This window comes from Schistocerca serialis, chromosome 1 (genome assembly GCF_023864345.2).
Source record: "Schistocerca serialis cubense isolate TAMUIC-IGC-003099 chromosome 1, iqSchSeri2.2, whole genome shotgun sequence".
Lineage (NCBI taxonomy): Eukaryota > Metazoa > Arthropoda > Insecta > Orthoptera > Acrididae > Schistocerca > Schistocerca serialis.
In genome coordinates this window covers 890,646,117-890,671,842 of record NC_064638.1, presented here as the reverse complement: position 1 = coordinate 890,671,842, position 25,726 = coordinate 890,646,117, and the positions used below count along the sequence as shown (strand labels likewise).

General features: G+C 38.1%; 1 protein-coding gene across 2 annotated transcripts in view; it reads right to left on the bottom strand.

Annotated features, from left to right (window-relative positions):
* The window catches only part of LOC126411338 (C-factor-like), a 47,375-nt gene extending 22,567 nt beyond the window's left edge, over positions 1-24,808 (bottom strand). Inside the window, exons 1-3 of one of the 2 annotated variants that reach the window (XM_050081357.1) lie at positions 24,445-24,808; positions 23,621-23,672; positions 4,840-5,033 (exon numbers count right to left, since the gene is read on the bottom strand). In XM_050081357.1, the coding sequence (XP_049937314.1) occupies positions 4,840-5,033; positions 23,621-23,672; positions 24,445-24,474 (276 nt within the window). In that variant the 5' untranslated portion in view covers positions 24,475-24,808. Of the gene's footprint in view, positions 1-4,839; positions 5,034-23,620; positions 23,673-23,835; positions 24,359-24,444 lie in introns of those variants that run through there. The other variant, XM_050081356.1, reaches the window with a different exon arrangement.
* Positions 24,809-25,726: the final 918 nt, after the last annotated feature.

Sequence of the window (25,726 nt, the reverse complement as noted above, 5' to 3'; positions counted from 1 at the left end):
TAGCATCTATATCTAATTCCCAAACATGTTTAGCAATTGCATAGCATTACCAGGTTTGATAGTTGATTATAAAAACCTTGTCTTGGAGTCAATTTTAAAGCATTTTTATTATTTTTCAAAATCATAAAATAAATAGAAATTCTGGTAGAAAATCACTGAACAAGGTAGACTGACAATCTCTTTTGATTAACTTATAGATTAGGCATGTCAACATAATATTTGGCATGTACCAGGTTCTATCCAAAATTTTTGGGACTGGTGCTGCCATCTGTTGAAAACCTTACCTTTGGACTAATGGTCACCATTGCTCTCAAAGTAGTTCCTATCTGCACATACATACTGATCCCAACACTTCTGCCACTGGTCAAACATTTTCTGGAAGTCCTGTTCTTTGAGGGTGTTTATCACCGCCAGCAATGCTTCTTGAATCCTCTCTCGAGTGTTGAACCAATGGCCTTGCAACTTGAGTTTCAGTTTTGGGAGTAGCGTGAAGTCGCAAGGTGTCAAATCTGGCAAGTATGGTGGGTGGGGTACAACGGCCAAGTTGCTTTTTGCCAAAAAGGTCCTGGTGAGCAAGGATGTGTGACAGGGCGCATTGTTGTGATGCAGCAGCCAGTTTCCTTGAAGCTAAAGTTTGGGCCGTCATTGCCGCATGTTTCCACGGAGCTGTCGCAAAATGTCACAGTAGTACGCGGAATTCACTGTTTGGTTGGGTGGGATGAATTCTTTGTGCACAATTCCCTTGGTATCAAAGAAAACAATGATCATGCTCTTCACTTTGCTCTTCACCTGTCTCGCTTTTTTGGGTCTTGGACAGCCTCTACTCTTCCACTGGGATGATTGCTGCTTTGTCTCTGGGTCATAACCATAAATCCAGCTCTTGTTGCCAGTGATAACCCGTGACAAGAAGGTCAGATGCGGTCTGACGAATGTCCGTGCACACTTCAACACACTGTGCCTTCTGATCAGCAGTTAAGATCCTTGGCACAAATTTTGCAGCGACATGATGCGTGCCCAATTCACCAATCAACAGTCGTTGACATGTTCCATAACCAATACCCATTTCATACACATGTCTTGAATGGTTCGATGTCAATCCGCACGAACGAATTGTTGAAGTTTGGCAACAATGTCTGGTGTTGTGCGGCTAATGGGCCTTCCAGCGTGAGCATCATCTCCGACATCTGTAATGCCTGCCCTGAACTGAGCATGCCACTCAAAAACACATGTACAGCTCATGCTCTGCCCCCAAACACTTGTTTAATCATTGCAAGGGTTTCTGTAGCACTTTTCCTGAGATTCACACAGAATTTGATACACATGCACTGTTCTGTTCATGGATCCATTGTAAAATTGCCACACACCAAACACAGAGTATTACAGAAATCACAGTGGACATGCAACACGTCCTCCCAGCTAAACGCCACTCCACACACTGACTCATCAGATATGCAGCTCTCACCACCTAGCGGTGCAAAGATCTACTACTCCTACATTCCAGATGGCAGCACCAGACCGAAAAATTTTGGATTCCACCTCATAAAATCATGAAGCTGTGCCAATTTTTAACTCTGAAAATGTAATACTTTAAGGTATGGTATGTTATAATTACGCAAATTTGGAGTCTATAACCAGCTCTATTTAAATAGTTGCAGTGTTTATGTTTATTTAAGTAGTAGCTTCACATTAATCCATCTTCTCTGAAAACCTCCGTAACCATGGAAAATTTGACAACTGTTTAAGATTACAATTATGAAAGTTATGACTGATTTTTTTTATTATGAGAGGGAGCTTTCTTAGCACTTGTGAGCATTGCTCAGAACACTCTGGAGCAGCCAGTCAATAGTAGTTGACTGAGATAACATGCGTTAACTATTAGTCTTTGTGAGGAGCATGTGTAAGTCATTCATTCATGATAAGAATCTACATCGTGAGCCTCATACGGTTGCATTACAGATACAATGTCTCGGATGATAAAATTTTAGTTTTTTTAAGTTTGAAATAATTGACTGTTTGAATTATGTTTAAAAGAAACTCAGAGTAACTTCTATGTAAGTGCATCTTGAATTTTGTATTTCAATTAAGCTTTTGTGGGCCAACTGTATGATATAACATGTAGCAAGCAGAATATTACCAGAGCTTTCCATATTGAAAGTAGGTCCTTTGCACGTAATTCCACTCACCACATGGAACATTTCAAATTAGAAAATCTATTTCAGTTGCATATTCCATCTCTAACAACTCCATAGGGCAAGTTATAAGTATTACTAGTAAGTTGCAACAAAAAATCCCATATGGGGACAATGTGAACAGACTTCGCATTGAAATCTCTTCCTCACTATTCTGTCACACTTTCTGATGGACCAAAGTGGAGAGTCACAGTCATTAAAAAGAGTTGTTGCAGTCTCAAGAACAGACCAGTGATGAATGATTAATTTTATGGTAATATGTTATTGCGTTTATGTTTGTATGTTTTTGGCTAGCAGGTACATAAAGAGACAGGATAAGTGGCATAAATGTAGATGCGAGATAGCAACAGGAGGATGGAAAATCCTTGACTGACAGTCATCACCTACAGTTGAGAAGCTGGCCACTTGAATGGCCAATGACAGCCATCCACAAAAAAGAGAATTATTGTTAAAAAGGGTTAAAAATATCATTCTTCTGTTGACTGAAAATAGTTCCATAGCATATTTTCTGTAAGGTCTTAGTAGCAATGAATTGGGTCATTGATCCTGAAAGGACAATATTTTTTTTGCATTGACATACTAAGTCTGCTCAGATGGAAGCCACTAACATCTGAAGGGTGACTCAACTGAAGAGAGTTCTTTTAAGTTGGACTAAATCAGTGATGGAATCTAGTCTGTTGAAGAATTTAAGTTCCTGTTTAATGGAGTTCTGATCAGGGGCAGGTCACAGTTAAGATTTTGTAAGAGTAAAGTAACCAAATTTGAATATAATTCTAGTTTCAAAATCCATGACTACGAAAGGAACAGGCTGAAACAATCTTTCATGATTTGGAATGCTTACTGTTTTGTGCACAACTCAATTCTGAATCTTGGAGTAGACGAAGAGAGATTTATGGGCATTCTGTGCAGGTTAGTTTGCCATTCCAGAATATTGTTTACAAAAAGGGCTGTTTGCTTGTCATATGATGCAGGTTGGTGTGAGTACCCTTGAGATTAATAGTATCAAATGCTCTACAGAAAAATGGCTATTTTTAGCGACTGAACATATTAAGCAGCTGGCTGAATGATCAGATTCCTTCCATATATGCCAATGTTTTGACTAGGTCAATTTCTATAAAGAAAAGGAACTACTGAAAACCACAGAAGGTGGTTTTAGTCACTTGGTATTGATGCTGGATTGAGTTTCCACAATATCTATATACAAATGAGTGGGATAAATCTGATAGACAGAAGCCAGTGCCCGAAGGAGGTGAGATTTGAAAAATAAATTAAGGGACAGGGCAAAGGTGGTGGTGGTAATTACAGACATTTTGTTTGTTTGTTAGAACAGATCAAGCGGTAGAATTAAGGGTAGAAGGGGGACTCGCTTTCTGCAAATGTATGGTGCAACTGAGAATAAAGGTCTTTACTTCATAATTACAACAACAAAAGCTTTGTCTAACTGTTTCTTACTTCCATAGCTGTTTCCCCCTGCAGAAATGTAGCAGGCACTTCACCACTCTTAATTAAAAAGGATACACAAATATATGTGTATTCTACAGACAGACCCATTTGTAACTGGCTGGTTTTACTTGAAAGAGAGTGAGAACAACAGAGCTGAGAAATACTCATTGCAGTCAAATGATAACTGGAAGAATGTATTGGGAAGAAGGAAAGATGAAGTAATAAAAAGTAAAACAAACAGAAAGAAAGGAACAGACGAAGGGAAGCATTTTTTAAAGGAAGAAGAAAAAGTTTATATGTAATTCTAACTACAAAGGGAGTTATTGTAGGATGTAACATCTCTGATTATTGAGCGGGTTTGATCTTTGCCTTACAGCTATGTGGAGAAACAAAAGCACAAGCTTGATGTAAAAGTATTGAGAGATGTATACACAAAGTTAAAATAATATTTCAAGGAGACATATTGGGGGTAAATCAAGTGCAATAAATGCATAAGTATTGCATCTAAAAAAAAAGGCTGGTAGCTAGCACGATCACATACATATTGCTTTTGTTGTAGAAATAGTCAGGAAATACTAATGTAGTGTATAATTTTGTCTTTCGAGTACTCACTGAAGTCTTGCACTCATAGTAGAGCTTTCATAATTAAATATCATTCAGTATTATCCAATAGACTTATTATACCTATGATAACCACAGAAACAAAGCAGTATCTTTAATTGAGGGCATTCCAGTAGGGGATTTGTAACTAACATTTCTAGATCATTAGGGATGAGGCACACAAGGAACTAGGAAGGTGTTACAACGTTCTGGATTTACACATTCTGGCAACAACATGTAAAGACAGTGAAGTTGGTGGGAGGAAGGGGGGAATGACAATGTAATTTTTGGCTATAATGTACAGTGCAAAATATGTCCATTCATTCATTGCACAAGTAAACTAACAACCAACATTAAATTTCACAGTTTAATTTTGTACAAACAACCTTTTTGCCATCACTTAGCTGAAACAAGTATAAAGTTGTATGTCCCTGGTACTACTAAGCTTTTGTAGAAACTAATGATGAGCAAAGTCATGTAGAGATAATTATGGTGACAAACTGGTTCTGTAGTTACAGGATACATATCACTACAATACTGTGTCATAAATACTAACTAGACCATTTATGCTAAGATTGTCCACCAGATATAAAAAAAAGTTTCTTACCTGGGTCAACAGAATGGGAGCAATTGTGTTGGTTTTATATATTTCAGCAAGTTCTTCTGCTTTAAGATCTGCTAGTTTAGCAGTCTTGTTTCCACTTATTCCAGCATTATTTATTAACAGATTTAGGCCTTCATCACCAACAATTCCTTCAACATCTTTTGCAAACCCCCCTAGGCTGGAAAAATCTGTAACATCTGAAATTACAAGAACATATTAACTATTTGACAGCAACGTGTTTGCAGTACATATTTTAATAAGAGGTTTTTGAATTCCAATTATTGTCAGAAAAACAGAATTTGAAAGCTTTTTTTTACATTTACATTTATTACTTTGATATTAATGTACTTTAATTAGGAGACAAATCAGATTCAAAGCTGAAAATTTCAGCATTAGCTTCTTTAGCTCACAATTGAGCAAAGGTAAACTATTTACAAGTTGGGCATTAGGGGAGCATCCAATTCCAGCTGACTGCTTTGACCTGTGAAATCATAATTATAGCAGAAACACCTACTTCCAACGTATATAAAATGTTGACGATGTCATCACTACATGCACATGATAACAAATGCGAACAAAAATAAAACTGGCACAAGAACTTCTCACTTCAAAAATAAAATGAAACTAATGGGGCAACTGTGGGAAAAAGAGGATTAAGGGCAGAGACAAGCTAAATATATAACATGCAAAAGACTGCACCATTCCAAAACAAATATTATCAATAATAAAAAAAAAACTCAAGTTACCACATAACGCTACAGTCACAAAACCAACAGGAATCATACACTTCACTCGACCTATATAGCTCAAACCAAGCCCACAATACGAAAAAATGACACCCTCAACTATGAAAAACAGAATCAGACATTTCCCTTGACCTATATAGCTCTTGATACCTCTTGGCAAACCACAAATAAAGAAACAACAAATTTTGCACACTTACATAACTCACAAAACAACACTGAAACCTAAGCCCCAACAACACAGAAACCCAAAAATCCCCATATTCACGAGATCAATTAAAACACAACCAACATATCATAAACGAAAAACAGACAAAACATCACAATTACTATAGAACAAAACCAAAACAAACAAACAAACACACACACACACACACACACACACACACACACAATGACACACACCAAACTAATCAGACCTAACAAAAAAAAAACCTCACTGAAAACAAAGCAAATGATTCCAAATCCATGTTGCAGCAATGACTATCCAGACTCAAATAAACTCAGGTTACCACAGTGATAACCAAAATTTAAATGAACCCAATACCACAGGCTAAACTCAGCACAACATCCGACACCAGAGAGTGCCATCAAATACAACAACACAACATCTACAAACACAAACCAACTCAAAAATACCATGCCACGTGACGTCACACACTACACTGTCATTACACAATGGTTCAAAACAGACAGGTGGAATCAGATGCTTACAATGACACACAAGCTTCTGCCCACGATCATCATGATAAATTGCAGTAGCCACCAGAAAGATTGCGGGAGACACACATCGGCACGGGGCGTCACGGACAGTAGTTGCCGCAAGTAAAGTCCCGTCCACCAGAGGGCACATGAGAATTCTGCTGCACCCTCTGCCAGTGGAACAAGAACAACTCAGGCAGCACGGGCCGTGCCCAGTCAGTTTTACATCGGGCATGCCTAGCAGACAGTTCCCGGTCTACACTATGTGAAGTGCGATGAACAACGTGAATCGTGTTAATACATAAATCAATACACACTAGCAACAGCTACAACATCAAGACTATACAGCTCAATTTACTACTGATGTCAGGTGTGTTAATGGTGTACAGAGTATACCAGCATATGTCCTTTCTAACAATGGAGTGTGTTAATGGTGCACGGAGTATACCAGCACATGTCCTTTCTAACAATGAGGTCACGGCAAAATAATCAAATTCTGAATCACTTTCAAATGCATAGGAGGATGATGAAGAATTAAAGTTACTCTTTTCTTCTTTATCCTGCATGCAACTTCTGCACATAAGCATACCAGACTCAAACTCAAGACTATATTTCAATGTCTCAGTATCCACTGGACATCTGTTTATTACCACAGAGCTGTGACATCAGGCCATTTCTTCACTTCACAATCTCTCATATCCAGGACAATATATTGCTTGGCCGAATACAGAAAAGGACAGCTTGAATTATATCTGGCAGTGAGATGCTTGCCAGCTGAAATAGCATATAACCTCCCCCCCCCCCCCCTCCCTATTAGGAAACTTTTGTTCTGCCAAACAAATAATTTGAGCATGTCTACATATATACTGTTGGACCACTTCCACCATCAAAGACCTGTGCACACATGATGTGACATTTAAGTTGATCGAGTCCCCATATGATGAGCCCTTTCAAGTTCTCTGTGAAAAAATAATTGATAACAAGACATAAGTTTTGACTACCATGATCTCAATTAATGGGTTAAAACCAGCTTTCACTGCAGTGGAAATGTATGCCCAGGAAACTAAGAAGGTCAGACATTACACATGAGTAGCACCCAGGCAGTCTGACTGTGCTCCACTAGCGATTCATTTTAACCCCAAATACTACTGATATGTGCAGTTGTGTTTAGGATTGAGGCAAGGTCAACACTTCTTGGTTGATATAAAGACTCTCTCTCATTATCAAATTTCAATGGTGACAAATAAAATTTCATTCCTATGGCTTTTCCTCTATTGATTATGAATGTTAATTATAATTTCTGATATAAAGTAATGTTGTAAACACAGCAAATGGTAACCTTTCTTTGTCTCTTGAGGTTATGACACTTTAGGTGATTATGCAGTCAAAGTCTCGAATTGAAAACTTGTCTACTGTAGTGACTTGTGTTGGGTGCATCTGGTAGTAGTTGAAGGAGGTTGTTCAGGGGACACTGCCTCTGTTTCTAGTTAGCAGTCTACTTGTCTGATTCACATTTTTGCACTTGTTCTCCAAAATGCTGTCAGTCATTCTGTGTGAGCTGATGCCAACCCAGACAAACAGGAGTAATATTCTACCAGTTATCAGTGTTGATGTGGCACTTCTCACTAGACTTCAGAGTATTCTTGTGCCATTTCTGCTGGCCCCCATTTCCTTCTGCCATTCCCGAGGGCATGTAGCTTTACTGTGTGGTTAAATGATGATGGCCTCCTCTTGGGTAAAATATTTTGGAGGTAATATAGTCCCCCATTCGGATCTCCGGGCAGGGACAACTCAGGAGGCTGTCGTTATCAGGAGAAAGAAAACTGGCGTTCTACGGATCGCAGCGTGGAATGTCAGATCCCTTAATCGGGCAGGTAGCTTAGAAAATTTAAAAAGGGAAATGGATAGGTTAAAGTAAGATGTAGTGGGAATTAGTGAAGTTCGGCAGCAGGAGGAACAGGGTTATAAATACGAAACCAAATAGGGGTAATGCAGGAGTTGGTTTAATAATGAATAAAAGAATAGGAGTGCGGGTAAGCTACTACAAACAGCATAGTGAACACATTATTGTGGCCAAGATAGACACGAAGCCCACGCCTACTACAATAGTACAAGTTTATATGCCAACTAGCTGTGCAGCTGATGAAGAAATTGATGAAATGTATGATGAGATAAAAGAAGTTATTCAGGTAGTGAAGGGAGATGAAAATTTAATAGTCTTGGGTGACTGGAATTCAACAGTAGGAAAAGGAAGAGAATGAAACATAGTAGGTGAATATGGATTGGGGCTACGAAATGCAAGAGGAAGCCGCCTGGTAGAATTTTGCACAGAGCATAACTTAATCATAGGTAACACTTGGTTCAAGAATCACGAAAGAAGGTTTTATACATGGAAGAACCCGGGAGATACTAGAAGGTTTCAGATAGATTATATAATGGTATCAAGGAGATTTAGGAACCAGATTTTAAATTGTAAGACATTTCCAGGGGCAGATGTGGACTCTGACCACAATATATTGGTTATGAATTGTAGATTAAAACTGAAGAAACTGCAAAAAGGTGGGAATTTAAGGAGATGGGACCTGGATAAACTGAAAGAACCAGAGCTTGTACAGAGTTTCAGGGAGAGCATAAGGGAACAATTGACAGGAATGGGGGAAAAGAAACAGTAGAAGAAGAATGGGTAGCTTTGAGGAATGAAATAGTGAAGGCAGCAGAGGATCAAGCAGGTAAAAAGACGAGGGCTAGCAGAAATCCTTGGGTAACAGAAGAAATACTGAATTTAATTGATCAAAGGAGAAAATACAAAAATGCAGTAAGTGAAGCAGGCAAAAAGGAATACAATTGTCTCAAAAATGAGATCGACAGGAAGTACAAAATGGCTAAGCAGGGATGGCTAGAGGACAAATGTAACAGATAGCAGTTATAAGAGTTGAGGGACATGAAAGGGAAGCAGTGGTTGGGAAGGGAGTGAGACAGGGCTTTATCCTCTCCCCGATGCTATTCAATCTGTATATCAAGCAAGCAGTAAAGGAAACAAAAGAAAAGTTCGGAGTAGGTATTAAAATCCATGGAGAAAAAATAAAAACTTTGAGGTTCGCCGATGACGACAGCAAAGGATTTGGAAGAGCAGTTGAACAGAATGGACAGTATCTTGAAAGGAGGGTATAAGATGAACATAAACAAAAGAAAAACAAGGATAATGGAATGTAGTCAAATTAAGTCGGGTGATTCTGAAGGAATTAGATTAGGAATTGAGACACTTAAAGTAGTAAAGGAGTTTTGCTATTTGGGGAGCAAAATGACTAATGATGGTCGAAGTAGAGAGGATATAAAATGTAGACTGGCAATGGCAAGGAAAGCGTTTCTTAAGAAGAGAAATTTGTTAACATTGAGTATAGAATTAAGTGTCAGGAAGTCGTTTCTGAAAGTATTTGTATGGAGTGTAGCCACATATGGAAGTGAAACATGGACGATAAACAGTTTGGACAAGAAGAGAATAGAAGCTTTCGAAATGTGGTGCTACAGAAGAATGCTGAAGATTAGATGAGTAGATCACATAACTAATGAGGAGGTATTGAATAGAATTGGGGAGAAGAGGAGTTTGTGGCACAACTTGACAAGAAGAAGCGACCGGTTGGTAGGACATGTTCTGAGGCATCAAGGGATCACAAATTTAGCATTGGAGGGCAGCGTGGAGGGTAAAAATCGTAGAGGGAGACCAAGAGGTGAATACACTAAACAGATTCAGAAGGATGTAGGCTGCAGTAGGTACTGCATCAAACCAGTCTCAGGACTGAAGACCACAACAACAACAACAGTGTCCTTCAGACTCCAAATCTACTACCTCATTCCTTATACACCTTACCAACTCTATCCAGACACAACTATTTTTCCTTTGAGGGGAAGACAAAAAAGTAAGTAAGTACACAGCACACCCACTGCCATCTGCACAGCACTCTCCTACGACAACTTGTTTAGCACCATTTAGAGGAAAACTACCTAAATTCCCAGAACTTCCCAACCCTTGGTCTGTTTCAGGTTCATTGATTATATCTTCATGATCTCGATGATGCAGGCCAAGACGGCTTATCCTCGAGCTTCCTCAACCCCAGCAGCTTCTCTCCCATCTACTTCACCGTGTCTTCCTCAACCAAATGTGCTACCTTCCTGGATGTTGACCTTCAGCTCTCTGATGGTTTCATCCACACCTCTGACCACTTTAAACCCACTAATCACTAATACCACCTGCATTTTGGCGACAGCCTTCCCTTACACACCAGAAATTCCCTCCCATATAGCCTGGCCACACGTGGACTAGATATATGCAGTGACAAGAACTCCGTTGCCCAATATGCTGAAGATCTAACAAAGGACTTCACAGAGAGGCACAACCCCTCAAACCCATTCTGCAAACAGATTTCCTGTGCCATATCCTACTGCACCCTAATCTTCCCACTAACCCAAAGATCAGCTGCAAGGTAGCACCCTCTCTCATCACCATCTCCCTAGACCAGGAGAACTGAACCATATCCATTGTCAGGGCTTCGATTTTCTATCATCATGTCCTGATATGAGGGACACCTTACCCAGAATCCTTCCCACTCCTCCTAATGTGGTGTTCTGTCACTGCCCAATCTCCACAACATCCCTATGCCACTCTCATTCCCAGCCCCTTTCCATAGGGACCATATCCCTGTGGAAGACCCAGGTGCAAGACCTGCCCAATCGACCCACCCAGAATTCCTACTCCAGTCCTGTCACAAGCACATCATACCCCATCAGAGGCCGGGTCACCTGTGAAAGCAGCCATGTCATAAACCAACTCTCTTGTAAACACTTCACAGGTATTTACATTGGTATGATTACCTATCAGCTGTCCATCAGTGGCCACTGTCAAAAATGTTACCACGAACAATCTTGATCACCCAGTAGCACAACATGTATGTGAGCATAACCAGGTCAATTTCAGTGGCTGCTTCACAATGCAGGCCATTTGGATCATTCCCTCCACCGTCACTTTCCCCGTACTATGCAGATGGGAATTATCTTTGGAGCATATCCTTTGCTTCCGCAATTGTCCTGGCCTCAGTCTCTAGTCACCCATTGCCCCCCCAGCCTCCACCCAACAGTTTCCCTATCTTCCATCCTATCACCCCCTCCCAATTCACATCACCGTGTCACCTTGTGCACTGCTCCCTACCAGCTCAAACACTCATGTATCAGACACATAGCCCCTACACCTGCCACCCATTCCTCTGGCATTCTTTGCTGGCAAACTAGCTGCCCCTGTATAAGCTACTAGCCACTCACCCCCAACAATGTCTCCCTCTACCCATCCCACCTGATACTTCCTCAACTTCAGTCTAGCCTGCCAGCCAAAATGCACCAATGGTGTTGTGCATCCAGTCGGCTCCTTGTAGGGGGATAGAGAGGTGTGTGTGTGTGTGTGTGTGTGTGTGTGTGTGTGTGTGTGTGTGTGTGTGTGTATGTATGTGTGTGGGCGCGTGCGCGTGTACCTGTCGATGCCTCAATGCTTATGCTTCTCAGCGAATGATCTCCTTTCCTTCTAAAATATTTTAAGCTACTTATTCCTGACAAATTACATTACACTCATTCACAGGGTGGAAATAATCACACAACCACTAAACCCAGTTTGTAAAATAGCAGCCCCTTTTATGTGGTTACTAGTATATGAACAGTCTTGAATCCTCCAGCCAAATACGTTCCCCAGGTAATGTTGCTTCCAATAGGAGAACTTCCACAGATTAGTTCGGAAAGATAGCAGGAAAATGACCAATGTTTGTGTCATTCCTGAAAGGAAACATGGATGGCCAGTGTAAAGGTGAAAGCTTGTGATAAGTAGAATCCAAGTTTGAAAAATTGTGTGAAGCAAATTCTCATTTATCAGGACATATTCATTACAATGCAGATTAGGCATTTCTGCATAGATAACACCTTATGCTATTGTATTTCTTCAATTTCAGCCCAACTGATTATTTCTGTTTTATTTGAATGAATTTAACTCAACTTCTAAAGATAACTTGTCTGTTTCTATTATGAACCCCTTCCTCCTGCTGAGTATAGTTTAGCTTGCTATAAAGTCTTCAATTATCATCCATTTCAGTAAGTCTCTCCTGACCCATAGTTCTGGTTGACTTTTCTGTAACTCTTTCCATTTCTTAAACCTCACCAGTCTTCTTCTTTCATTCCTTTTCCTTTCCCTTCCACACTTCTTCCAGAACGAGAAGCCACTGACACTGAAAGCTTGTGTATTTCCACATATTTTATGCCTTTCTCCTGCTGCTGTTAGGTAAGATGATTTTCTATCTGTCAATATTAAATCTATAAAATGAGTCCTACTTGAGATTTCAGTCAGTTTCCTCTGTTCGCCCAGTGACAGAAGCTACTTTTGTATTTAAATGACACCATTTTTCCAAATTTATTTCTTGTCCCATTAATTACAAAGCAAAAAGTCTTATTTCTTTTGTAAAGTCAGAATTATTCTTCAACATATCAATAAATGGGTATTTGTAATCAGTAGAATGAACACTGTTAAATCGTCAATTTTTTGTAAAGGTAATAGGCCCTACATCATCAAGTTTTTAGTACCATCTGCTGAGAATAAAACCAACTAATAGGAACAATATTACGAGAAAAAAGTTGCTACTCACCATATAACGGAGATGGTGAGTCGGAGATACGCACAACAAAAAGGCTTTCACAATTAAAGCTTTCAGCCATTGGCCTTCGTCAATAATAGACACACATAAGCGCACACACACATTCATGCAAACACAACTCACACACACGGCTGCAGTGTGGTTCTCCACTATATGGTGAATAGCAACTTTCCTTCTCATAATACTGTTGTTACTGCTACCAACTAATAGTATTTAGACAGATAAGGTACGCAGCTGATGACATCAAGCAGGTGCTGGTTGTGTTGTGCACCAATATTGGTAACAACTGGCATCGTGAACCATGGGAACTGATTACATCAAGCAATGAGTCAGTGGTCAGCTGACAATCAGAACTTCTCACTCGCAATCTCTTATAGTTCGTAAGTAAAGTTAACTGGTAATTAATCCTAACCATACTGTTGAAATTATTGTTAAAATCAGAAATAAGACATACAAGTAAGTTATTGGAATGATGAATATATATCTTGGGCCTACACTACACATCAGTTTATTGTGATAATCTTTTTTCCCGGCTGAGATTCGTTATCTTTGCCAATTAACAAGCCAATGGTCACATTTCATCCCAACCAAGACATTGGACTTTGTGCAGGTCAAGCTGTCAGCACATCTAGTTTCCTTTCATTCGTATTGAAAACAAATTTAATCAATTCATATCTTCCACTGACAGAAATCATTAGAGTCAGTGATTCTCAATGGCTACCATATACTGTCACCTGACTGTCTGTAACCAATGTAAACAGATTGCCAACATCTGCATGTGATGCAAGAGCCACAGGCACTGTAAGTGCACCTTATCCAGTATTTATTATCTAATAGTCTTTCTAAAAATTTAAAGGATTAAAAAGATTATTTCAATAAGTGCGGAAACATAACAACAATTTCAAAGTTTTAGAAGATGCTTCATGTACTGTAAACTTTCAGTAATGGGGTTACTGTTAGTTATAGAAAGCTAAGTAATTTTAAATGTTCATGTGATTTTCTTTGATAGTCTATTTCATCCAATTACACAAAAATTTTCTAACTTATAGATTCTACTATGAGTTCTTCATGTATCAAATAAAAGACACACATCAGTGGCTTCAAGCAGCTAACCTCTACCTGCAGTCTGAATTAACAATATTAGTCAATTACTTCCTGTCATCTGTATTTATATTCAAACATCATGACTACAAACGTCTTTTGGCTATAGTACATGAGCCTCCATATACAACAGTGAAGATTCACTTAATACTGTGTTGGTCCACCAATGATATCCAAAATAGCTATATGTAGTTAAATTTTGCATACATTTCACTAATCCTTCTCTCTCTCTCTCTCTCCCCCCTCCCGTCTCTCTCTGCTCACCCACAACATTACAACACCAGGATATGACAGGGTCTTGTTGCAACCCTTGTTCACTCAAGTACGAGCAGCCCTTAGCGGCTCGCCATCTTATTTACAACTATTAATGACTTCGCCTTTCCGGCTCAGATTTTTTAAAATGTGACTTGTAAGTACTGCAACTCTTTCCAGTCAGTAAAAACTTTAATTTTATTAATGTATTATATACCTAATATGTTTTAGAACAGTTAGTTTAATTCTGAAGACGACACTCACAGTAGCGTCGAAACCTGGTCAATTTTGACTTTATATTTGTGACCGAGGGCTTATTTGTTCTAACACAATTTTTATAGTGGTCTCTGTGACAAACATAGTCAACCATAGTTATCAATCAAGAGTCTCCTGTATCTTAACACTGAATGTAACACTACCAACATCACAATATTAATATCTTCTACATCCCACAGTGAACTCGTGTGTGTGTGTGTGTGTGTGTGTGTGTGTGTGTGTGTGTGTGTGTGTGTCAGATACATCACAGATATAATACCTACATATAAAATATATACAAACTTGGACTGGATTAAGAAAGGACAGGGCAGGGGTACTCAGGTATCTACCAAATGTGTCCTATATTATATCACCAACATCAGAATGTACATTTACCATAATGGCCGTGTGAAATATGTGTGCTCATGACTAAGGGAAATCACACAACCCAGAAGCTAGACAGTGGTTTGGATACCTATCCTCCCACGTGTGAATGTAGTGCATACTAATGTGCCACCTTACTTTATTGGGTAGGTTCATGTCCACAGTCATGGATGAGTTAGTTAGTTTCATGTTCTGTGGATCATTTGCATATGGAAGGAGTCACTGTACATTGCAAGTTAATTTATAAATAAGGCTACTTACTAAACATTCATTATTTACAGATGTGAGTTAGTAATTGTTACACACCATCCTTTACAAATTACAATAATACAAATTCTTCTACAGAGTAGCAGTTGTCAAGCTGAAACTTTTTCAATATGTTTCCAAATTTTTCTTCGGTGGCTGTCTGACAGTTCATATCACAGGATAATTTATCAAAAATTTTAGTTGTAGCATTGTGCATCCCTTTCTGTGCATAAGACAACATTAATGTGGAGTAATTAATGTCATTTTTCCTTCTCGTATTTTAACTATGTATATCATTGTTCCTTCTGAACTACAGTGGACTGTTTGCAAAAAAATTCACGAGAGATTAAATACACTGTGAAGCAATAGTCAGAATGCCCAACTCCTTAAACAGATGTCTGCAAGTTGTCGTGGGTGAGCACCATATATTAATCTTATAGCACATATTTTAGCAATGAGTTAGCCCTGAATATTATTCCATATGACAATACTGAATGAAAATATGCAATAAAAAGTCACTAAATGATTTTTCTCTCCCCAAGATTTGCAATGAACTAAGTTGTTTTAGGAGATACAAAAATGTGCTTTTCCTGTTTAAATTCTCATCAGTATGGGCAGCTAAGAATTTCTATTTATTATTTCCTCACATGGTATTACACTTACTGTTGGTGTAGTACCCTTAGATGTGCAGAACTGAATATGTTGTGTCTTTTGAAACTAACAGTCGGACTCTTCAAAGAAAACCAGTCAATGATACTTTTGAAAACTGTTTCAATTTCTTCATTTATGTATGGATGCTTGGATTGATTACAATACTAGTGTCATCTGAAAAAAGAACTAATTTTGTTTGTTTTATGTTGCTTGGGAGATGGTTTACATACATGTGGAACAATGGCAGACTTAGAGATTGAACCTTGGGGAACCCCATACATGATTTTTTCCCCAGTCAGAATGTCCCTAGACAACATTGGTTGCATTAGTAAGTACAACTTTCAGCATTCTTTTGGTTAAATATGACATTATCCATTGGTTGACTATATCATCAATACCATAAAACTTTGATTTATCTAGAAGAATACTGATTCATCCAGTCAATGCCTTAGATACTTCAAAGAAAATACCAACTATGCTCTTTTTGCCACTTAATGATTGTAAAATTTGGCGAGTAAACATGTAAATGGCATTCCAGTAGAGCAACTCTTCTGAAAGCCAAACTGTGATTTGCTGAGGATATTATTGTTGCTTAAGTGAGATACTATTCTGGAATATATTTCTCAAAAATTTTGGAAAAGGATGACAGAAGTGAAACAGGTTTGTAGTTATTAATGTCTCTCTTATCACAGTTCTTAAAGAGATGTTTAACAAGGACATATTGCAGCCTCTCTGGAAAAATGCTTTACATTAGTGATGCATTACATATTTCACATTAGGCGGGGCTTATTGTAAGGGAACAAATCTGCGAGCTTTTATTTTTGAGAAAATATATAATATACTTAATTCCCGAAGGAGAAGTAGGTGATGCTTGAATTTTATGAGAGCTGCTTTTTCAACATACTGCCACAATTTTTCTCTTGAACTGTTAGTCCCTACACTATATATTTGCTACCTGTGACTCTTCATTTATAGCCCTACCATTCAGTACAATAGTGATGATGTCCTGTTCTGTGGCTGGTTGTCCTGTCTCTCATTTCACTACATTCCATACAGCCTTAGGTCTGTTGTCAGAATTACTGGTTTCTGACATCATGTATTTATTTATTTGTGCATGTTCCTAGGTTTTTAATGACTTTTCTTAATCATTTTGAATAGTTTTTGTAGTGTGTAACGACTGGTTATTGCCAGTCATTTCACTCTTTCTTTCACAAGATACTTAAATACCTCTTGTGATAATTTTTTTACATGGTTGTTTAATTTCCTTTCTGATTAGATTATGTGGAAAGCTATTTTCAAATAATGATACGAATTTATCATGGAGTAGATTAAATTTTTTGATAGCATTTGGTTCATTATAAATTTCACCCCAAGTCATCTCTTGTAAACTATTCTTAAGAGTCATTAATTATTCTAACTGATTTCTACTGAAAAGTATCCACATTACGAAGCACTATCTTACTTATTCTAACTAACTGTGCACTGTGGTCAGAGAGAGCATTTGTTACTGAATAAACAATTAATTTCTTGCGTTTAGAATTAAGGCTCTGCTGTCTTTATCCATAAGTGTTGTAAAGTTACTTACAGAGATCAAATTATAAGATCAAAATATGGTTTCCAGATCATGGATGTGGATATCAAATTCCTTCTCATTACCACGTTGTTGTTGTGCTCTTCAGTCCTGAGACTGGTTTGATGCAGCTCTCCATGCTACTCTATCTTGTGCAAGCTTCTTCATCTCCCAGTACTTACTGCAACCTACATCCTTCTGAATCTGCTTAGTGTATTCATCTCTTGGTCTCCCTCTACGATTTTTACCCTCCACGCTGCCCTCGAATGCTAAATTGGTGATCCCTTGATGCCTCAGAATATGTCCTACCAACCGGTCCCTTCTTCTTGTCAAGTTGTGCCACAAACTCCTCTTCTCCCCAATTCTATTCAGTACCTCCTCATTAGTTATGTGATCTACCCATCTAATCTTCAGCATTCTTCTGTAGCACCACATTTCGAAAGCTTCTATTCTCTTCTTGTCTATACTATTTATTGTCCATGTTTCACTTCCATACATGGCTACACTCCGTACCAATACTTTCAGAAATGACTTCCTGACACTTAAATCTATACTCGATGTTAACAAATTTCTCTACTTCTGAAACGCTTTCCTTGCCAGTCTACATTTTATATCCTCTCTACTTCGACCATCATCAACTATTTTGCTCCCAAATAGCAAAACTCCTTTACAACTTTAAGTGTCTCATTTCCTAATCTAATTCCCTCAGCATCACCCGACTTAATTTGACTACATTCCATTATCCTCGTTTTGCTTTTGTTGATATTCATCTTACATCCTCCTTTCAAGACACTGGTCCATTCCGTTCAACTGCTCTTCCAAGTCCTTTGCTGTCTCTGACAGAATTACAATGTCATCGGCGAACCTCAAAGTTTTTATTTCTTCTCCATGGATTTTAATACCTACCCCGAATTTTTCTTTTGTTGCCTTTACTGCTTGCTCAATATACAGATTGAATAGCATCGGGGAGAGGCTACACCCCTGTCTCACTCTCTTCCCAACAGCTGCTTCCCTTTCATACACCTTGACTCTTATAACTGCCACCTGGTTTCTGTACAAATTGTAAATAGCCTTTTGCTCCCTGTATTTTACGCCTGCCACCTTTACAATTTGAAAGAGAATATGCCAGTCAACACTGTCAAAAGCTTTCTCTAAGTCTACAAATGCTAGAAACGTAGGTTTGCCTTTCCTTAATCTTTCTTCTAAGATAAGTCGTAGGGTCAGTATTGCCTCATGTGTTCCAACATTCCTACGGAATCCAAACTGATCTTCCCTGAGGTCAGCTTCTACCAGTTTTGCCATTCGTCTGTAAAGAATTCGCGTTAGTATTTTGCAGCTGTGACTTATTAAACTGATAGTTCGATAATTTTCACATCTGTCAACACCTGCTTTCTTTGGGATTGGAATTATTATATTCTTCTTGAAGTCCGAGGGAATTTCGCCTGTCTCATACATCTTGCTCACCAGATGGTACAGTTTTGTCAGGACTGGCTCTCCCAGGGCCGTCAGTAGTTCTAATGGAGTATTGTCTACTCCCGGGGCCTTGTTTGGACTCAGGTCTTTCAGTGCTCTGTTCAACTCTTCACGCAGTATCTTATCTCCCATTTCATCTTCATCTACATCCTCTTCCATTTCCATAATATTGTTCTCAAGTACATCGCCCTTGTATAGACCCTCTATATACTCCTTCCGCCTTTCTGCTTTCCCTTCTTTGCTTAGAACTGGGTTTCCATCTGAGCTCTTGATATTCATACAAGTGGTTCTCTTTTCTCCAAAGGTCTTTTTAATTTTCCTGTAGGCAGTATCTATCTTACCCCTAGAGAGATAAGCCTCTACAGCCTTACATTTGTCCTCTAGCCATCCCTGCTTAGCCATTTTGCACTTCCTGTCGATCTCATTTTTGAGACAACTGTATTCCTTTTTGCCTGCTTCATTTACTGCATTTTTATAGTTTCTCCTTTCATCAATTAAATCCAATATTTCTTCTGTTACCCAAGAATTTCTACTAGCCCCCGTCTTTTTACCTACTTGATCCTCTGCTGCCTTCACTTCTTCATCCCTCAGAGCTACCCATTCTTCTTCTGCTGTATTTCTTTCCCCCATTCATGACAATTGTTCCCTTATGCTCTCCCTGAAACTCTGTACAACCTCTGGTTCTTTCAGTTTATCCAGGTCCCATCTCCTTAAATTCCCACCTTTTTGCAGTTTCTTCAGATTTAATCTACAGTTCATAACCAATAGATTGTGGTCAGAGTCCACATCTGCCCCTGGAAATGTCTTACAATTTAAAATCTGGTTCCTAAATCTCTGTCTTACCATTATATAATCTATCTGATACCTTCTAGTATCTCCAGGATTCTTCCATGTGTACAACCTTCTTTTATGATTCTTGAACCAAGTGTTAGCTATGATTAAGTTATGCTCTGTGCAAAATTCTACCAGACAGCTTCCTCTTTCATTTCTTACCCCCAATCTATATTCACCTACTATGTTTCCTTCTCTCCCTTTTCTTACTCTCGAATTCCAGTCACCCATGACTATTAAATTTTCATCTCCATTCACTACCTGAATAATTTATTTTATCTCATCCTACATTTCATCAATTTCTTCATCATCTGCAGAGCTAGTTGGCATATAAACTTGTACTACTGTAGTAGGTGTGGGCTTCGTGTCTATCTTGGCCACAATAATGTGTTCACTATGCTGTTTGTATACTAATAATTATAACGTAAAATGATTTGTGCCCTACTCTTTGCTGATAGTTGTGGTTGGTAGCAGGAATAGCATAAGCCTTTTATACAGGCTCATTACTGTAAATCAACATTTTTTCCCAAGGGATAACTGTTCTAAACACAGGATCTTCGCTACTTTTACTGTAACTAATTCTGTTAACATTCTGCTTCCTTTCATACTACAATCAATCAAACAATCCGTCTCTTTATTCATCCGTTAACAATATACATTGTATGGATGTAGTCAATTACTATATAGTTTCTTATCTTAAATTTGTTTCAAAATGTGAATAATAAATACAAATATTTTATATCAGTATATATAAATAATATTACTTTTCCATATTCAGATATTCTTCAACGCTATAAAAACTGTGTGTTAGTAAAAACTGTTTAAGATCTACCTTGAATTTATGACATTCTTTAGTTTTCTTTATTGTAGAAAGCAATGCACTAAAAAGTATTTTGGGTTGGTAGTTTACACTTTTTTGGTAGAGTGCTCCTTTGTGGGTGTCTCTGTGAAAATCATCCCTGTTCCTTGTTTCATGGTTACGAACCTGATTATTTAATGTTGAAAATTCCTGGTGAGTTTTCAGAAAGCATACACATTCATAAATGTATAAGCTAGGAAGAGTCATTATTTTGAATTCTTTAAATATTTCCCTGCATGACACTCTGCAAGGTACCCCTTTCATTATTCTAATAGTCTTTTTTGAAGTTTGAAAGCTTGTTTTGCCGTGCCTGCATTTCCCCAGAAGATCACACCATATCTTAGCAAACTGTTCATGTAAGCATAATAGGCACACAGCAGTGTTGCAACATTCCCGAAGCTTCTTAGCACATATCAGCATTTACTTAATTTTTTACTCAAAAATTCTACATGCTTTTCCCATCTCAAGTGCTCATCCACCCATATACCGAAGAATTTTGTGTAAGGAGCTTGTGCAATAACACAGTTCCCTAACTCAGCTTTTACTCTTCTTCTAGTTTTACTTTTAATATTACTGAAACTCATCAATACTGTTTTATCCTTATTTATGATCAAAGCGTTATCACTAAACCATTTTCCTGTCACATTTATTGTCCTAGAGACACTCTACTGTACATCATCCTCAGTGTATCCTTTTATAAAAATCCTAGGGTCATCAGCGAACATCACCGTTTCTGCAACTGTCAGATGGTTTGGCAAATCGTTTATGTACACCAAGAACAACAGAGGGCCTAACACGGAACCCTGGGGCACTCTATAGCTAGTTTTTTTGAAATCTGAAAGATACTCTTTGTCTTTGTGACATATTTGTACTTTCTGTTGTCTGTCAGAGAGATAAGACTTGAACCTTTTGAAGGCAAGTCCCCGGACCCCATAACATTCTAATTTCATAAGCAATAAGTCATGGCTGATTAAATCAAATGCTTTAGATAAAGCTAAGAACATTCCACAGCTTAATTCGTTCTTGTCCAAGGCATTTAGAACCATTTTCATGAATTGGAAGTCTGCTGTTTCTTTTGATCTATTCTTTCTAAACCCATGTTGAGCATTAGTCAGTATTTTATTTTTATTCAGTGAGTCAGCCAGCCTTTCATACATTACTCTTTCAATTACTTTAGAGAAACCTGACAGTAATGACACTGGCCTATAATTATTTATGTCAGCTGTACTATCTTTTTTGTGAAGTGGCTTTATTATGGAGAGTTTTAGTTTTGATGGGAACACCCCTGTCCTGAAAGAAGTATTAATAATGTCAGTTAGGTGAGTATCTATACTGGTAGAACTATGTTTGATTACCTTGTCTGGAATTCCATCAATCCCACAAGACATTTTGTTTTGTAGTTTATTAATAGCATTTGTAACTTCATATTCTGTTACTGGGTACAGAAACATTGTCTTTTCACAAGTTGGTACTTTTATGTTTTTGTTGTTTGAATTGCACAGACTTTTAATTAGGTTTGGTGCTATGTTCACATAATGTTCATTGAATATATTGGCTACCTGTTGACCATCTTCTATCACTTTACCCTAACTTTTAATTTTGAAATTATGGGTCTTGGTTTTACATTTTCCTAAGCTATTGTTTATAAGCTTCCAAATCGATTTTGATTTATTGCTTCCCTTATTAGTGTATGAATCACTGGTTACCCTTTTTGCTGGCTGTAAAACTTTCCTATAGACCCTTCTATATTTCCTATGGTATGGTTTTATTGTTGTATTTATTTTAGCTTAGGTTTCTAAGGGTGGTTGCTGATTTTTTAATCCCTTGTGTCGCCCATGTGTTTGTCTTCTCACTGCCTTTAATTCTTTTTAACAGGAATGCTACACCGTAGCAATATTTATAATCAGTGAGAAAACTGTCATACTTTCTGCCTGCATAATCAGTTTGTTCTATGCCCCACTGCACCCTTTTTAGCATACTATTAAATACCCTTATGTTGTTTGCATATTTTTCAGTGACTGTGTATTTCTTATTGTTCTCATTCCTTATCATCATTTTTAAAGCCATATGGTCAGAAAAGCCTGTATCTATTACTTCAACACTGTGCTCACAGCTCTGTTTGTTGGTAAGTATCTGATCAAGTGTTGTTTCAGACCCATCCCCAAATCTGGTAATTTCCTGCACTGTAGGTTGCATGTTGTATGTGTTAAACAGATTTAATAATTGTACCTTGTTCTTAATACTTTTGTTAAAATTAATGTTAAAGTCACCAAGAACTATTGTGCATTTTGACCTGTCTCGCAATTCATTTCAAAGATCATCTATATAATATGAGAATTGGGTAAAGTCACCTGATGGGGACCTATAGATGCAAGCAATGATAGTTTGACAGTGTGTAAGTTCGCAAATACAACATTCAAAATCTTTTTCGGCGCACCTTGCTAAGTTTTACCTCCTTAGATTTATCATTAATTCTAACATAGATGCATACACCTCCACATTTATATAAGTTTCCCTGCAAAAGCTACTTATTAAATCAAAGTCTGGTATATTTGCTGCACAAATCTGGGTGTCCTGAATCCAGTGCTCACTAATGAACAGCACAGAAACCTCCTTAAGGTTACAGTTAAAAATTACTTCCAGCTCACACATTTTGTTGCCTAGTCCTTGTACATTAATATGTTTCTATTATTTTATTGGTACGTTAACCAGCATTTTGTGTAAAGTTGATTGACCGCAGATTACTAACTCTTGCAATTGTTACCAATTTTGTGTGTCGATATAAGTAGCTAAACAGTTTATTTTGCATGTGACATACCACAGGAGACCTTATAACAGCAAATAATTAATGCATAAACTACAAATTATGATTCCTTTTAATAATATGTGGAGTAAAATTTGCGGTACGATGGTTTGGTAATAATGCGACTGTCCCCCCCCCCCCTCCCCCCCAGGAATTGGTGTTCCGCGGTTAGCTGGGAAGGTACAAGAAGCGAAAATTATAGACGTGCAGGTAAGTTTTTAGATCACCTACCTAACTTTAACACGTGGATAGATTTATGTTTCTTAGACAGTTCTTGAAGAGCCTGAAAGAGAAAGAAAGTGATACACCCCATGATTATACACAGAAGGGGGAAAAAATTACAATTTTTATAGTTCACGTAGAGACATGTTTCTGTAGCTACGCCTATTGCGATTTCTGTGCTACAGCTTTTAAAATTACTATAATAAAACATTGTGGAACATTACCCTTGCTTCCTCCGGTTTGCGACATGTTGCAATTATGAATTCTGGGGCTGATTTGTGGCCAGTCAGTTGCTTTACCAGCTCGAGACCAATGCCTCTGCTACAACCAGTAATCAGTACCGACCTCATTTGACTGTTTTTATTGTTAGAATTTATAAGAAAGATAAGACTGATTTCGTACAGGATAATGCTGCTCACAGTTGAATGGCAGGCGCCCACTAATTTCACTTTTTTTGTCGTACTAGAATCCTACCAAACTCGTTCAATTACGCAAGAGCGAGGCCTTCAGGCTACTTAGATTACTGTCAGTCTAGTTAATATCTACCTCAGTAGCGCGCAAATTCATTGTATGACCTTGAGGTGGAAAGTGTGCAGCATTTGTCGTTTACTGACGATCAACTAAAATGATGCCCATTCGTGGTTCTAGGTTGTAACGTATCCCAGTCTTAATGATACTGCAATCATTTCTCTGTTTGTTATTCGTTAAAACAATTTCCACAAAACCGCGGTTTCTGTCAAAACCTTAATAACGTCTTTAATGTTTGAGGTGGTGTTACTAGCCACTCGTATATTACATTGATTGTCTTTTAATTTTATTAGTAGCATACAAACCTTGTTAGCTGTCGTGTATACTATTAGCATATTTAATATGGGAAATTTTCTCAGGAATTAAAAAAAAACATTTCTTGGCAGACTTCAAGTCCCATTTACGTGAACCTGTAGAAACAGACACGCATCTGTCCCAAGTGGTGGCAGAAAAAGGTAGTCAATTCACTGAGCATTTGAGCAACTTTGCAGAAGAAACGAGGCACGCCTCCTTGAAGCAGAATAGCCACCAAACTCATGATTCATTTCGTCTCACACCAAGCAACATTGACAGTGGGTGATGGTAACCTTTCTTCTTCGAGAAAGAGTTGTGTGTTACGCTCAGACAAATCAGGAACTGGCTTCAGCACTCATTGTTTCACAATAAATCTGAACACATCGAGAAATAATGAGGGACGCCAATCGCAAGGTTGGTACTTGGTAGCCAGTGTACAGAAAAGAAAACACTACAAAAATTAACAAAGAATCGCGATATCGATAAGAAGTTATCATTGTTATTAAGAAGTCTACATCGATATGTAATCGTCGATAGCCAATAACACTCGATCCTAATCTTATCATTGTTTTGGGATCTACTCATACATTATATACGTTTGCATACGTTTTTCGTATTTTATCGCTGTTCATGATTGCCAACGAAATTTTCATTGCAGTGAGCAGATGATACTAATACATTTATTCTCGCTAAAATGTAGAGTTTGCAGTATCTGTTATTAACGTGTGAACAAATTTGTGTAACTACTGTTGCACGTACAAAATTTGTAGCGAAGAATTCTCTAGTCATTAAGACTACGAAGACTCTGGGAAAGAAGCAACACCATACAAAGCAGAATTACATACTCATTCCGTGAAGAAGTAATAAAACCGAATGCCAATCCTGTCAGAAGCCTCTTTGCCAATTCTGTCCACACAGGCTGCTGCAAATTTTACATAGTTGCACACCTTCCGCTTTGACGTCATCTGATATCACGTGGGCGGGTATAAATGTTATAGTGATGGTTATGGTCTTAGAGCTGTGACAAGATATAAATACAGGGAAGAGTAAACCCAAATGTTGGATTCGAAAATAGATTACGCACAGGGATAAATCAAGGGAAACAAATACATTTCTAGAAGAAATAACACTCATAGGCGAAAATGCTATCTGCAATGGCAAACTAACCAACTGCTGGCATGTAAATACGAGGGTTGTAACTTTAATAGTAGCAACTACTTATTTACAGCTCGTACAAAATAGATACGTGTTTCAAAGTTTTACTGACCTTCAAAGTAGTCACCAGCATTGTGT